The 13903-nt window shown below is 48.9% G+C and overlaps 2 protein-coding genes across 2 annotated transcripts; one reads left to right on the top strand and one right to left on the bottom strand.

The window, feature by feature from the left end:
• Positions 1-3467: 3467 nt before the first annotated feature.
• LOC146896194 (uncharacterized) lies at positions 3468-4641 on the bottom strand (the record flags this gene model as incomplete). Its single annotated transcript, XM_087910518.1, has 1 exon — positions 3468-4641. A coding segment is annotated over one exon (669 nt), but the record flags the coding sequence as incomplete, so codon positions are not given.
• On the top strand, positions 4272-12523 carry Fzd5 (frizzled class receptor 5). The gene is made up of 2 exons (XM_048459114.3): positions 4272-4865; positions 5148-12523. Exon 2 carries the CDS (start codon positions 5396-5398, stop codon positions 7163-7165), a length of 1770 nt encoding a protein of 589 aa, XP_048315071.3. The 5' UTR covers positions 4272-4865; positions 5148-5395; the 3' UTR covers positions 7166-12523.
• Positions 12524-13903: the final 1380 nt, after the last annotated feature.

Genomic DNA, 13903 nt, shown 5'->3' with positions numbered 1-13903 from the left:
GAAAAACCAAATAAATAAATAAATTGCACCAGCACAGACATCTACAGTACTAATAACAAATAAGATTAAACTGAGAATATCCGTATGGGCTGGCAGAGGATTTATTACTTATAGGTGACAGAGCACTTTCCTAGGATGTGCAAGAACCAGGTGCAGTCCCCAGTGCCAACGTACACGTGACTGGGTCTTTTTGAAATACGTGTTCTAGTTCTTTGTATAATAAGTGGAAACTTGGAAGAAAATTTTGTGTTTTAAAAATTAAGTTTAATTAGATTATGTATTTATTGTATGTACACATTCATATGTGGGGTTTATATTCATGTATGCCTGCATGTTTGGAGACCAGAGGCCAATGCTAGGTGTCTTCCTCTGCTGTTCTCACCTGACTTTGAGACAGGGTCTCTTACTGAAGCTGGAGCTCAGTGACAAGACTGGTAGGCCAAGAAGTCTACGGAAACCTCAGCACCGGGTATAGGTGTTCTTCACACCCAACTTCTCACAGATGTCGGAGATCTGAACTCAAGTCCTATTCTTGCAGGGCAGGTACTTTATGGGTAATCTCTCTAGCCCCCAAAGTAACTCTTTAAATTGATAAACACAAAGTATATATTTATGACTAAAACATGTTGTTTGAATATATCTATAGTTTCTGGGAAGACTAAATCAAGCAATTTTAGCATATATAACACATGTATATATTTTCTTTCTTTTTTATCTTTTTTCATATACATATGTATACACACACACACACACACACACACACACACACACACACAAGGGTTCATATATCCCAGACTGACCTCTAACTTGATGACAAAGGCAAAGATGGATGACCCTGAGGTTCTGACTTCCTGGCTCTTCCTCTGAGTGCTGATATTATGACCACCATGGCTAGTTTTAGGTGGTATTGGGGATTGAACTTGTCTTTGTGTTTGCTAGGCAACAAACTGAGCTACATTTCCAGCCCACATGCTTATCATGTATGTGTGTGTGTGTGTGTGTTAAGAACACTTAAAATCTATTCTCATCAATTTGTAATTGTATATAGTTATTAACTGTAATAATTATGAAGTATAAAATTTTATATCCTCTTTGTGGACTGAATAATACATCCAGTGAGTTGTTCTGGTACCAGTTTCTTTATCTGATTATTTCAAGTATTAAATGAAGTAAAATATATTATTTAACAACTTAAGATATGTTAAACAATCAGCACAATTAAGAAAGACTACTCTATTTTTAGGTATGCAAGTGTTTGTCTGCACATATGCATGTGCACCATGTGTGTGCCTGGTATCCATGGAGGTCAGAAGAGGGCATCAAATCTTCTGGAACTGGAGTTACAGACTGTTGTGAGCCACTCTCTGGTTCCCGGGACTGAACCCATGTCCTCTGCAAGAGCAGACAATGCTCTTTTTTTTTTTAACTTTCTTTTTTATTTATTTTTGTCTTTCACATCATGCCTTCCGATCCCACCCACCTGCCCTCTCTGCTCCTGCAACCTCCCCCCCCACAATAAACAAAATAAAATTTAAGATAAAAAAGGGGGGGGAATGAAGAAAGGGTTCAAGGCTCCCTGGTCACTGCTGCACTATTAACACTGGGACCTCACTAGGACTCTTCCTCCACACCCAGTAGCTGCCCTGTGTCGTGGACAGTCTGTATCCCTGGATTTGAAGGACCCTCCACACCTCCACCACCTCCTGCCCTCCAACAAGTCCCAGATGCGGCAGATGTTGGGGTGGGCCAACACTTAGCCCTGGTTCTGGGCCTGCACGATTAGTCAGCCCTCCAGCTCTCTCTGTCTTCACACCACCAGCCTTGCCCTGGCTAGTTCGTCCCGTGCAACGACAAACAAGGGGCGGGGCCAGAGCCCAGGCTTTCGGGTCCTCTGGGACAGCTCTCTGTGTTGCCCAGTTCAGACAGGTACAGGAGCCACGCTCCCGAGTGTTGCAGCTGATGGGGGGCCGGAACAGCTCTCCTGCTCTTAGGACCTCAGGGCCAGATGGGGTAAGAGGTGCTATCCCCCCCCACCCCCACACCCTTCAATGCTGCCACATAACAGACCAGTAATGGGAGCAGCTCTCCCATCTGCCTCAGGTGGAGGGTGGGGGGCGGACAATGCTCCTAAATGCTGAGCCATTGCTCCAGCCCCAGTCAGCCTATTTGAAAATAATCTTTAAAGTAACATATGAGGAAAGGCAAAATTAAAACACAAAAAGGTATATACACTTATTTGTCACTTCTGGCGGGTGGGGACACAGTTTCCCATGTAGTCCAGGTTGTCCTCAAACTCAAAATCCTCCCGCTGGACCTCTAGAGCGGTGGATTTAACGGTATGAGCCAGACCCAGTTAATGTTTCCTTCCATTGCTACAGTTACTACTTGGAATCTTCAGCCAGAAATCAGATTTTTATCGTTGATTAAGAAGCGAGGTTGACAGAACAGTGGATGATAAAGTTCTAGTCAGAACCAAGCGCAACAACACGGCTACTCTGGCGAAATTCCAGTGTGAGTGGTTTACATTCTCCAACTGCAAAATAAATTTTATTATTAGCCAACACTTGTCCATCCCAGCAACATACACAACACATACAGGGTAGAGGCCTCCCTTGGCGTGTTGGCAGGCTGTACATACTTTCCACTCAGGGCGCCTTCCCTTTGGACGGCTGTGGCATAGTTTTTCACCAGCCACTAATTCCAAGCCTAGAATTTTTGTAGATCTTGAGTGCCAAGCAGTTACTAAGAACAAAGGAGGTTAAATATGAACACCTATAGAGAGATCTGGGAAGCAGAGCAACTCACATTTTAAGCCTTTTTTAATAGCCATGGTGTCCGTGAAGAGATAGTTTATTCCTTTTTAAACTTTGTGACTGAGATTAAAATACAGTTTCATTAGCGTCCACAAAGCCTGTTGATATACAGAAGATGGCTTTTTCGCCCTTACAAATGGCATGGAAAATGACAATAAGACTCAACAGATCTCAGGCCCTGAGGCCAGTCCCAAGTCTTTCAAGTAGCCTTAGGCCCTCTCCCTTTTTCGATTTTTTTTCCTCAACGGAAGAAAAGGTTGAAGGAGTAGTATACAATTTAAAGCCTCTTCATAAGCGTGTGAGTGAATTTCAAGAATGCTGAACTCCTCAGTCTCCCTTCCTAATTAGAACGCGTAGAAAAGCGACATTTATGGGACATTTAAAATTCACAGCATACTAGCCCATCAGGAGAGCGCCACTGTGTGTCCCTGTGTTGACTGTCTGCAGCAGGTTTTCCCCGCGGTCCTGTCTGCCCCCCTCCCAGGGGGTCCCAACCTCGCAGCAGCCAGGTGACCCAGCACCCTGAGCCAAACATACCCTGCCCCAGCCCGAGATTTTCTCTGTGGGCGACTGAGTACTTGCCAGGGATTATAAACCTCGACTAAGGACTAATATTTCTAGTGACTTCCAAAACGGAAAAGAAATTCACGCTCGTCACCACAGTAAGATTTTATTGCATATACGAAAGCGCAAAGTCCTCTAGAATATCGGTATTCTAGAGGAGGTGGAAGTGGTTAAGACTGTTTCAGATTCCAAGTTTGCCAACTAAACGCCTACTGTGTACCAGGGCTCGCAAGTTTGTCAAGGTCTCTGTCTTACTAGCTCGGCCGTGTAGGTCAAGTTCTGAGTCGTTCTGGCCTTAGAATCCTACGGAATTCAGATCGCCTACCAAGGTGTAAACGATTAGCAAACACGTGGTTGCTCATTAAGTATTGGCGCGTCTGTCACCCAGCATAAGACAGATCAGAAGGGAGACAGGTGGCACAGCTGAAATTGACCTCTCCGTTCCTCTTGTTTAAAAGCACCTGACCTCGATACGGACGCTTCTCCGGAGAGAGGTGGCCTGCTGGAGGCCCTGGAAGCGGGAGTTCAGAAACCAGACCCTTTCGGGAAAGTGAGTCGGATACAGGCCGACAGCCGCAGAGAACTCCATAAGGACTTAGGACCACGTTTCCCGCCCGCCTTCTCTAGGCGGCCTGATTAGCATTGACCACGCCCTCATCACTTCCCGGCCCCCTATTGGCTGACGCTCTTCCACCGCCCGCTCCGGGCGGGGCTGCGGGGCGCTCAGGGAGAGGCCAGGGCGACCGGGAGGTGGGCGGGGCCGCACGAAGCGCTCGGTGGGGCGCCCAGCTCCGGGCAGGGTGGAGGGGGCGGTCCGGGGGCGGGGCCTCCCGGCGGGCATTAGAGGCAGGTGACCCGGGCGGGGCGGGAGAGGGCAGTCAGCCTGCGGCCGTGACTCCGCCGCTGCCGTCGCGCACCGCTCGGAGCTCACTGGAGGTGGGCGAAAGTGTGCGAAAACGCGGGGGAGGAGCCGAGCGGGGTGCGTCCTGTGAGCGCCGCCACCGCCCCCCGGAGTCTGCTGGAGCGCGGAGCCCCCTGCAGGGGAGGCGGCGAGCGGCTGGCGGGACGCGGCGGAGGGCGCGGACCATGCAGTCCCGGCCGGGCCAGTGCCGGCAGCTCGCTGTGCAGTGAGGTGGCGGGATCCCCTCTGGCCTCCGCACCCCTCCTCCTTCAAGCCCAAGTACTGCTCGGCGCCCTTACCCTTCGTCCGGGCCCCGGGACACCGGTGGAAGGCACGGCCTGTCCTTGCCCTGCTCTGCTCGAATCATGCCGGGGGCCCCGAAAGAAGAGAAGGCAACTGACCGGCCCGCGCCAACCGTGGTCGAGGGGCTCCCTGCTCTCTGAAACGTCCCCCACCTGCTGCCATGTGTCGCCGCCACAGGTACCTAGCTTGTCGTTAAACTTTTCCAGCTCTGGCCGGATTCGGAGTCGCGGGACGAAGGAGCCCGGCTGGCTGCAGACGTCTGCCGCCCAGCAGGATTCTTGGAGGTGAGAGCCCGCGTCTTCCCCCTAATCCCAGTTCTCCCGGTTCCTCTGCCCCTTTCTCCGGGACTGAACTCTCTGGCCACAGGCATAGCCTGCAGGGTCGGGCCAGGAAAGGGAGGCAGGAGCGGGGAGTGGAGTGGGGGGAGTCTTAAGTTTGGTTCCAGGAGGTGGAGGGGTGGAAAGGAGTTAATCTAGAGATTGGAGACCGGGTACGAAGACCGAGTGGTTGGCGCTCCTCTAAGAGGGAGTGGTTGCGATTTTTCTTCCCCTACCCTCTCTTTTAAGAGTTGTGTCCTTGGAATCGGAGCCCTAATAGTCTCTCCAGCGCTATCTGGCGTGGAGCGCTGCCGGCGGAGGCAGCGCCTTCCCGAAGCAGAATCTCTTTGCACGGATTTCTTTAAGAGAAAAAGAAACCAACAGGTTGCCAGCCCGGGCGTCACACTCAAGATCCCGGAGAGGGAAGCCCCGGCCGCGGATTCGTCGGTCAGCGCCGACCCTCACGGGCACCGGGAGGCAAGGGGAAGAAGGGGGCGATGGCCCGGTCCGACCCGTCCGCGCCGTCCGCGTCGTCTTCGTTGCTCCTGCTGCTGCTAGCGCAGCTTGTGGGCCGGGCAGCGGCCGCCTCCAAGGCCCCAGTGTGCCAGGAAATCACGGTGCCCATGTGCCGCGGCATCGGCTACAACCTGACGCACATGCCCAACCAGTTCAACCACGACACGCAGGACGAGGCAGGCCTGGAGGTGCACCAATTCTGGCCGCTGGTGGAGATCCACTGCTCGCCGGACCTGCGCTTCTTCCTGTGCTCCATGTACACACCCATCTGCTTGCCCGACTACCACAAGCCGCTGCCACCGTGCCGCTCCGTGTGCGAGCGTGCCAAGGCCGGTTGCTCGCCGCTCATGCGCCAGTACGGCTTCGCTTGGCCGGAGCGCATGAGTTGCGACCGTCTCCCAGTGCTGGGCGGCGACGCCGAGGTTCTGTGCATGGATTACAACCGAAGCGAGGCCACCACCACGTCCCCTAAGTCCTTCCCAGCCAAGCCCACCCTCCCAGGCCCACCAGGAGCGCCATCTTCCGGGGGTGAGTGCCCCTCGGGAGGTCCATCTGTGTGCACTTGCCGTGAGCCCTTCGTGCCCATCCTGAAGGAGTCACACCCTCTCTACAACAAGGTGCGTACCGGCCAGGTGCCCAACTGTGCAGTGCCCTGCTACCAGCCGTCATTCAGCCCCGATGAGCGCACGTTCGCCACCTTCTGGATTGGCCTGTGGTCTGTGCTGTGCTTTATCTCCACATCCACCACCGTTGCCACCTTCCTCATCGACATGGAACGATTCCGCTACCCTGAGCGCCCCATCATCTTCTTATCTGCGTGCTACCTGTGTGTGTCGCTGGGGTTCCTGGTGCGCCTGGTCGTGGGCCATGCTAGCGTCGCCTGCAGCCGCGAGCACAGCCACATCCACTATGAGACTACTGGCCCTGCACTGTGCACGGTCGTCTTCCTCCTAGTCTACTTCTTTGGCATGGCCAGCTCCATCTGGTGGGTCATCCTGTCGCTCACCTGGTTCTTGGCTGCTGGCATGAAGTGGGGCAACGAAGCCATCGCAGGCTATGCCCAGTATTTCCATCTTGCTGCCTGGCTCATCCCCAGTGTCAAGTCCATTACAGCGTTGGCACTAAGCTCCGTGGACGGGGACCCGGTGGCCGGCATCTGCTATGTGGGCAACCAAAACCTGAACTCGCTGCGTGGCTTCGTTTTGGGCCCACTGGTGCTCTACCTGCTGGTGGGCACGCTCTTCCTTCTGGCGGGCTTCGTGTCTCTCTTCCGCATTCGGAGTGTCATCAAGCAGGGTGGCACTAAGACAGACAAGCTGGAGAAGCTCATGATCCGCATTGGCATCTTCACTTTGCTCTACACGGTGCCAGCCAGCATTGTGGTGGCCTGCTACCTGTATGAGCAGCACTACCGGGAAAGCTGGGAGGCTGCCCTCACCTGCACGTGTCCAGGACCCGACTCTGGCCAGCCGCGCGCCAAACCCGAGTACTGGGTGCTCATGCTCAAATACTTCATGTGCCTGGTGGTGGGCATCACATCGGGAGTCTGGATCTGGTCCGGCAAGACCCTGGAGTCTTGGCGGCGTTTCACCAGCCGCTGCTGCTGCAGCTCAGGGCGGGGCCACAAGAGTGGCGGCGCTGTGGCCGCAGGGGACTATGCGGAGGCCAGCGCCGCGCTCACCGGCAGGACCGGGCCGCCCGGCCCCGCCGCTGCCGCATACCACAAGCAAGTGTCCCTGTCGCACGTCTAGGAGGCCTGTAGGCCCAGGGACAGTGCTAGAGTTGAAGGAGGGGCTTGTTTTGCTTGGTAACTTTGTGAAGGTCACTTCCGTTTACCTTCTTGGTGCTGGTACCCCCTTCGTGAGGGGCTTGGAGAGGGCAAGGGATCGGTTTCTAGAGAGTACCTGTCTCCAGTCTTCTACCAGGGGGCTCAGCTCACGTGCAGTGTATTCTAGTTTGTATTTCTTATTGCCTTCTTTAGAAGAACCCAGTTTTTAATTTATATGTATTTTAATTTTTAACTTTGTTGCATTTTGGCAACAAAATTAACCTTTGCTTTGAGGACATCACAGTCCTCAAGCGGGCATTGTAATGAGGTTACCCTTGGTTCAGGTTTCTTTGGACTGTGTGGTCTAAATTAGGAAAATATATTTCCTATACGTGTGTCTTTTTTATGTATAGTGAAAGGCTGCTGTGACTGGGAAGGTGTGGAGTGCCTTTTTTTTTTTTTAAGCTAGTTTTTTCCTTACACTGCTTAGAATGTCCAGGACACTTAGAGGCCAGAGGCCCTCTGCTCTCCTCCCCCGAAATGGATCATAATGTGTTTAGGACCATCCCCAAGTGACAAGGGAGCTGGAGATTTTGTGATCCTCCTTAACCTTGCTCAGCAAGCATTGGACTCTTTCCCACCTGGCTGCAGCCTTTCTCATTCCTGCTGGAGCCAGTGTCCTTCCTGTCTTGAGTATGTTAGAGGTGGTGTTCTAGAGCTGGACACACAGACATTGCCATAGGGAGAGCCTGAGGATTGGATGTGAATTCTGAACTCTGAGCCGGAGAGGGAGTGGGTGCTTTGTAATAAGCTCCAGGGATCCCTTATTAGTATTTTTAAAGAAAAGAAACTTGTGCTACACATTTCTGTAAAAGTAAACCCACTCCCTTCTTCTGGAAGTACTTAGGAATCCTTGCTAAAGGGGGCTCTCTTTTAGATTAAAGGACAAAAAACGGATATGCTTCCAGTAATTAAAGTAAATTCCCAGTGCTGCTTCTCTGCTCCTCCCACCCCACCTCCTTTATCATGTTAAACAGTCTTTCTTGCTTTTCTTATTCCTCCCCCTGGAGTGCGGTGATTAGAAGCCACGCCCACCCTCCAATGAAGTGCTGCAGTTTGGGAGCGAGGCTCGTTACCTGGGAACAAACATTGGCTTGGAGGAAGGAAAACAAGTGTCCCTGAACTCGGGGCTAGTTTAAAGCCAGATAGCCCCAAAACAGCAGCGCTGTCCTCTGGTAGCCTCCGGAAAGCAAACAAGATCCAGAACTTGTAGATCCGCTTTGCAGAATGGGACAGTGTAATAATACTACTGCCGGAGGGACCCCGCTCCCCGCCCCGCTTTCTTTGCCTCCTCGTCTATGAAAGCCTGTGTAGTGATGGACACCCCCTCACACACAGTTTCTCTGCTATTAGAAAAGTCTGTTTGCTTTCCTAATCTGTTTAACCATTCATTCACCAAGAGTGTGAGGCCATTACTGGGGGGAAAAGTGCCGTGCATCAGCCAGCAAGTGCCAGTGACCAAGACAGAGTGGGAACTAAACTTAGGGAGCGAAAATGGCCAAGCAATTAAAACGTCACAAAGCTTTCCTAAAAAACAGCTGGAGTCTAGGCATCCCGGTTTTCATTTGCAGCAGCTGGGGGTGGGGTGCGGGAATTAAGCCTGAGTCAGCTTTACCTCCCAGGTACTGAGCGGAGAAATGCATAGTTCCCACTGGGAATTTAAATGCCTAAGACTAAATCTTTAGGTTGCTCTGAAGCCGTTCACGTTTGTAAGCTGCAGTACCCTTACTGATTTGAATCAAAATGAAAACTTCAGTGGCTTCCACAAAATCTCTACCCCTAGCTGTAGAACTCTGGGATTGTCTTACTCTATTTATTCAGAAACCTCTTCCGGGAAGCTCAATAGGCTCCCTGTCTTCTCCTGTTTTTCAAATGAGGCCCTGCTTATCTACCACCTTAACCTCTTGGCTTATTTAGTGCATCTTCCCGGATCTGCTGCCCCAGTCAGCTGTGCCTAGTTTGGGTTGTTTCCTCTTCACAAAGAGAATTGTGGAAGAATCTAGAAAAGACATACAGTGTATCTAAAAGTTGTGGGATGAAGTGGATGAAAATGATTTAATTCGTTTAAAAATGGTGGGTTTTTTTTTTAATCTTAGCAACATGCCAAAGTGAAAAAAAGAACAATTAATTCCCTTTGAAAATAAGAAAGCTGAAACAGACGCGATGCCAAGGCGGTGGCCTGTGGAGGTTTGGAAGCCTCAGAAGTCTCTTTTGTTTCTTCTCATCTTTGCTCTCCTTTCTTCTCCTCTACCCTAAGGAGACAAAGAGAGCCCACCTGCTTCCCTTACGGACACCAGCCTCTGGCCAGCCCAAGTGGAGGGGAGAGGGAAGCCGTGTGTATGAATGGTCACTCCCCCCCTTTCCACCACACATTTTTCTCTCCTTCGCATTTCTGTTGTGGTAACAGTGAATGAAATGACGTGTAGAGCTGTGGGCTACCTCAGCACCTTCTGCTCTGCCAGCTTGTGCTGCTGGCGAGGACTCAGCGCTGCTCTGGCCACCTGGCTCACCTCTTAGCGTTGCACAGGTTAGAGGATGAGGATTTAGGTAGTCAAAGACATGGGGCCTTAGTGACTCCAGTGGCCAAATGTTAGGAAGGTTTGGTTTTATTTTTTTATTATTTAATTTTATATTATTTCCCTCCTCACATATTGAAGTTGTCTAAATTGGATGAAAATCATTTTTCTTGGTGCCTTATTGGCTTATTCTTGCAACCCTTTTGTCATATTTTCATGTGACCACTGCCAGTGACCAGGGCCTGTGTGCATGCCGTGTGTGTAATTGTGCGCATGTACAGCTTAAATAATGTGCCGATGGCACTTGTTCTGAGTTGGTTATTCATTAGGCTGTTTCCTCCTGGGCCAGGGCACCACTAATCTTGACACCGGCTGCCAGGAGAACAGGTCCTGGATCATACACCGAACCTTAATAACAGCATCCGTGACCTGCACTGGGAGTGTAGAATGGGAACCCCAGAGCTAGGAAGCACAGTTGTCTATTTTAATGAACTGCTGCCCCTGCTAAGAAAGCCGCTTTCACTTTTGTGCTCTGCAGAAAGACCAAGGGGGGTAGTGAGGACAAAGCTTTGAATGAGTGCTTTCCAACACCGGATGTGGCAGACAGGACCGAGCACATCACAAACCTAGGCAGGTGTGAGGGCCGGTGGCTAAGAATTGCCTGCTGCCTCTCTGTGCTCTTTCTTGTCTCCGAAGTCCAATCAAGTGATCCTGGGAAAGAAACAGCCTGGGCTGGAGAGGACAGCTTAGAAAGAAAAACTCTCAAAACATGAAAGAAGGGTAGGCAGGTTGTAACTAACCCGATTCAAACTCTCAGCAGCTTTTGGTAGCTTGATGACAATTGCAGAATTTTTTTTTTCCTCCATCCAGGATAATGTCTGTCTGTGGTACATCATTTTAAGACAATATTAATTTACGTTGTTACAAACTATGTATAGTATGTATGTTTTGTGGGTGTGTATATACGTAATATATATTATATACATATACATATATATATATATATGAGAGAGAGAGAGAGATTTAGTGACTTTTGATACGGGTTGGTGCAGGTGAATTTATTACTGAGCCAAATGAGGCACATACTGAGTCAGTAGTTGGAGTACAGGGCATTCAGTGCTGTGTATGATTTGCATACATGTATAGTGCCTATCCCATGCAGTAAGAATCATTGCTGTCACGCCAAACCCAGCATTCACAAATCAGAGCCAGCAATATCTTATTTGTAGACAATCAGCTTGAACCTATAGATTATGACTGGCAATGGTTATAATTCTGAATCCATAACATTAGCAAAAGGAAACCCAGAGTATCTTGAAAAGAGGTTTGTTTTGTGCCTGGAAGTCAGTACAACAGCAATTGTGTGTGGTTATGTTAGTCTCAAGATTCTTAACTTGTTGACCTTATTATTTTGGAAATTTTTTGTATTATATTTGTGGGAAGGTAAAATAATGGTTTAAGATTTTTATCAAATATGGAGATTAGTTATTTATGAAAAACAAAGAAATGTCTATTTTTGTTTCTTTGTTCCCAATTCATGTAGTTAACTTTTTAAAATGCATTAAAGCAATGGTGAAGAAAATGCAATAATGCTGTCGCGTCTTTTTCTCCTATTTATCAAGAAATGCATTGGTTTCTAAGCGTGTCTCAGATGCAGAATCTAACCTGATCACCAGATGTCTCAGATTTCCTTAGAGTATAAGCAACTGAATTTTCATCGTATTCCAATCACAAGAGGAACGAACACATTTTCCTCACCTGTGCTTCCTGGATTTCTCCTGCCGGTACTGCAGTTTGCTTCATTATCCATTTGATGAAGGGAGCTCCATGGGAGATCAGAGACGTCATTTGACTGTGTTCTATTTTATAGACATGTGTTCATTGTCCTATTTGATAAGCTGCATGCTCTGTGTCTGGTTGAGGGGCAGGTGTCGAAATCAAATCAGGAGCTGAGAGGACCAAAATTTATTGAGAATGATACCCAGCTCTCTTCTATGTTCCCAGATAATGTGACTGGGCACCAGAAGGCTTATTACTGGACTAACTTCTGCACGTGGGTTCAATATGATTGCAGTGGTCTTCAGTGTATGTCAGGCAGAGGCAGTCTGAGAACAACAGCATCCTGCCGAAGAGCAACTGCAGTTCCCACCTACGGGACTCTGTCTCCACCTTGTTCTCTCTTGGCTCAGCTTCACCCAGTGGAGAACGGGGGGAAAGAAGAGTCAGAAACTGGAGCAGAGGGTCCTTATACGGCTGGAGAAAATGTGGGCTTCCAAAATCATTGACAATAATACCACTTCTATTTTTTTTATGACTCAATTTACAGAGTTCTTCAATTTGTCAAGATGGAAGCCATGCTTAGAGGGAGACTGGTTGTGTGTATGTACTGAGGCTGACCGTTGGTTTGGATCCCAGCTCCACTTCTTATAGTCCCTGATCCAGGACACTTAACCTGTATTTCAGATTTCTCATTTATGAAAGAGAAGAATAGTTACGTTTGGGGGTTCAGAAGATTTAAAAGGTTAAATTAGGTAAAGCTGGGAGTCTGCAGCTCCTCCCGGTGTGGAATGGAGAGGACCGAGAGGCCAGCTTTCACAGGGTCTGCATAATAATCAATTGGGGCTTTCCTGGGAAATGCATTCCAGTCTCAGCTCCAGCCCTGGGACCTTCGCTGGGTTTTGTTTTTTATAAAGATATTTAAATTTGGGAGTAATTTTATGTAAATCTAGGATTACTCATTTAAAAAATTGCATGTATAATTAGGAGTCCTTGTTTGTTCCTTACTCTTCTAATCTTTTGTTGTTGTTTTTGTTTATTTGTTTTGAGACAGGGTCTCTCTATGTAGTGACAGCTATCCTGAAACTATGTAGACCATAGGCTGGCCTAAACTCAGAGATCCACCTGCCTCTGCCTGAATTGATGGGATCAAGCATGTGTTAATGTCTTAACCATGGTACATGTTACAACTAGAAAGTCTTACTCCATCAGATTTCATACTAATGTTCTGGGACCCAGAGTTTAAGATACTGTAGTATTACATTTAGAGAAGGCTCACTGTTCATGGGTTTTCATCTGACGAGAGCTGGTCTGGTGACCCGAGGGAGAAACAGTGGGATATTTAAATGCACTAAATTAAGTCATGGATTTGCCAAGCACTGTTGAGTTGGAAGTGACCGCTCTGGGAATGTGGGTGGGCTGGCACAGGGAGCTAAGTAGCCAGTTATCCTGTAAGCCACAGAAAGTCTGCATTTCCTTGAACCTGGCGCCAATGGAGGGCTTTTATGGTAGCCAGCGTGAGGCGTGCCATGTTGGACATTCGCCAGAAAGATCACAGGTGACAAAGCTGTGGTGTCTACTGCAGCAGGCCCTCAGGGGCTTGAGCCAGGTAAGGTGGAGGGGTGCGGTGGTGGGGGGGGCATAAAGCAGCTCAGTCCTTGGAGGGATTAGTTCTACTAGAGAATAACCATTTGAACTTCAGGTGGTCTATAGACTTGAAGGGTAAGGAAATGGAGCAGCAGGGTTTTTTTAAGGCATATTTATCTGGGTATCCTTTGAGGGTCTCAGAAATACATTATTTGGTATCTTGCTGAGACTTTTAGGTTCTGGGAATACAAATGAATTTCCTTGGTCACACTGAAACTGCAGTTTTTACAACAGTTGTAAGGCTAGGTGTTTTAAGAACATTTTATTAAAGACATTCCTTTTAAAAGAATGTTAACTTTTCACTGGAGTCAGGATCCCTCATCTATACACATTCCTTCCTGCACCCTGAGGAGCTCAACCCACAAGGTGGAATTGCTAACGTTTACACATAGCAAGTACATGTTCTCTTTCTGGCAAACCCACTTTAAACGGTTGAGTGAAAAGAGCCCAAAAAACCAAGGTTGCTCCTAAACACTAGGGAAGCTACCCTATTCTGTCCCTGCTGGCATTTGCTGCCACAAGTGGCTGTCAGACTGGAGGTGATCTTATGCTGGACTTGTTGACCCGAACTAGGCACACAGTTTGCATAGAAGCTAGCACTTTACCTTGGGATATTTCTCTGCTGAGTGTTTCTTTCCAAATAGTACTATCTTAAGAATGCAGCTTCTGCGTGAAGGACCAGGCAGGCAAACCTGGCTGGAGTAAAGACTGAGTTGTGAAAG

The sequence above is a fragment of the Myodes glareolus genome, chromosome 1, assembly GCF_982192425.1.
Source record: "Myodes glareolus chromosome 1, mMyoGla1.1, whole genome shotgun sequence".
Taxonomy (NCBI): Eukaryota; Metazoa; Chordata; class Mammalia; order Rodentia; family Cricetidae; genus Myodes; species Myodes glareolus.
Note: the sequence above shows the minus strand (reverse complement) of the source record. Positions and strands in the feature narration are given on the sequence as shown.

What these genes read in the sequence shown, in the direction of transcription:
- Fzd5 (XM_048459114.3), top strand. Translation starts at nt 5,396, where the DNA reads ATGGCCCGGTCCGACCCGTCCGCGCCGTCCGCGTCGTCTTCGTTGCTC.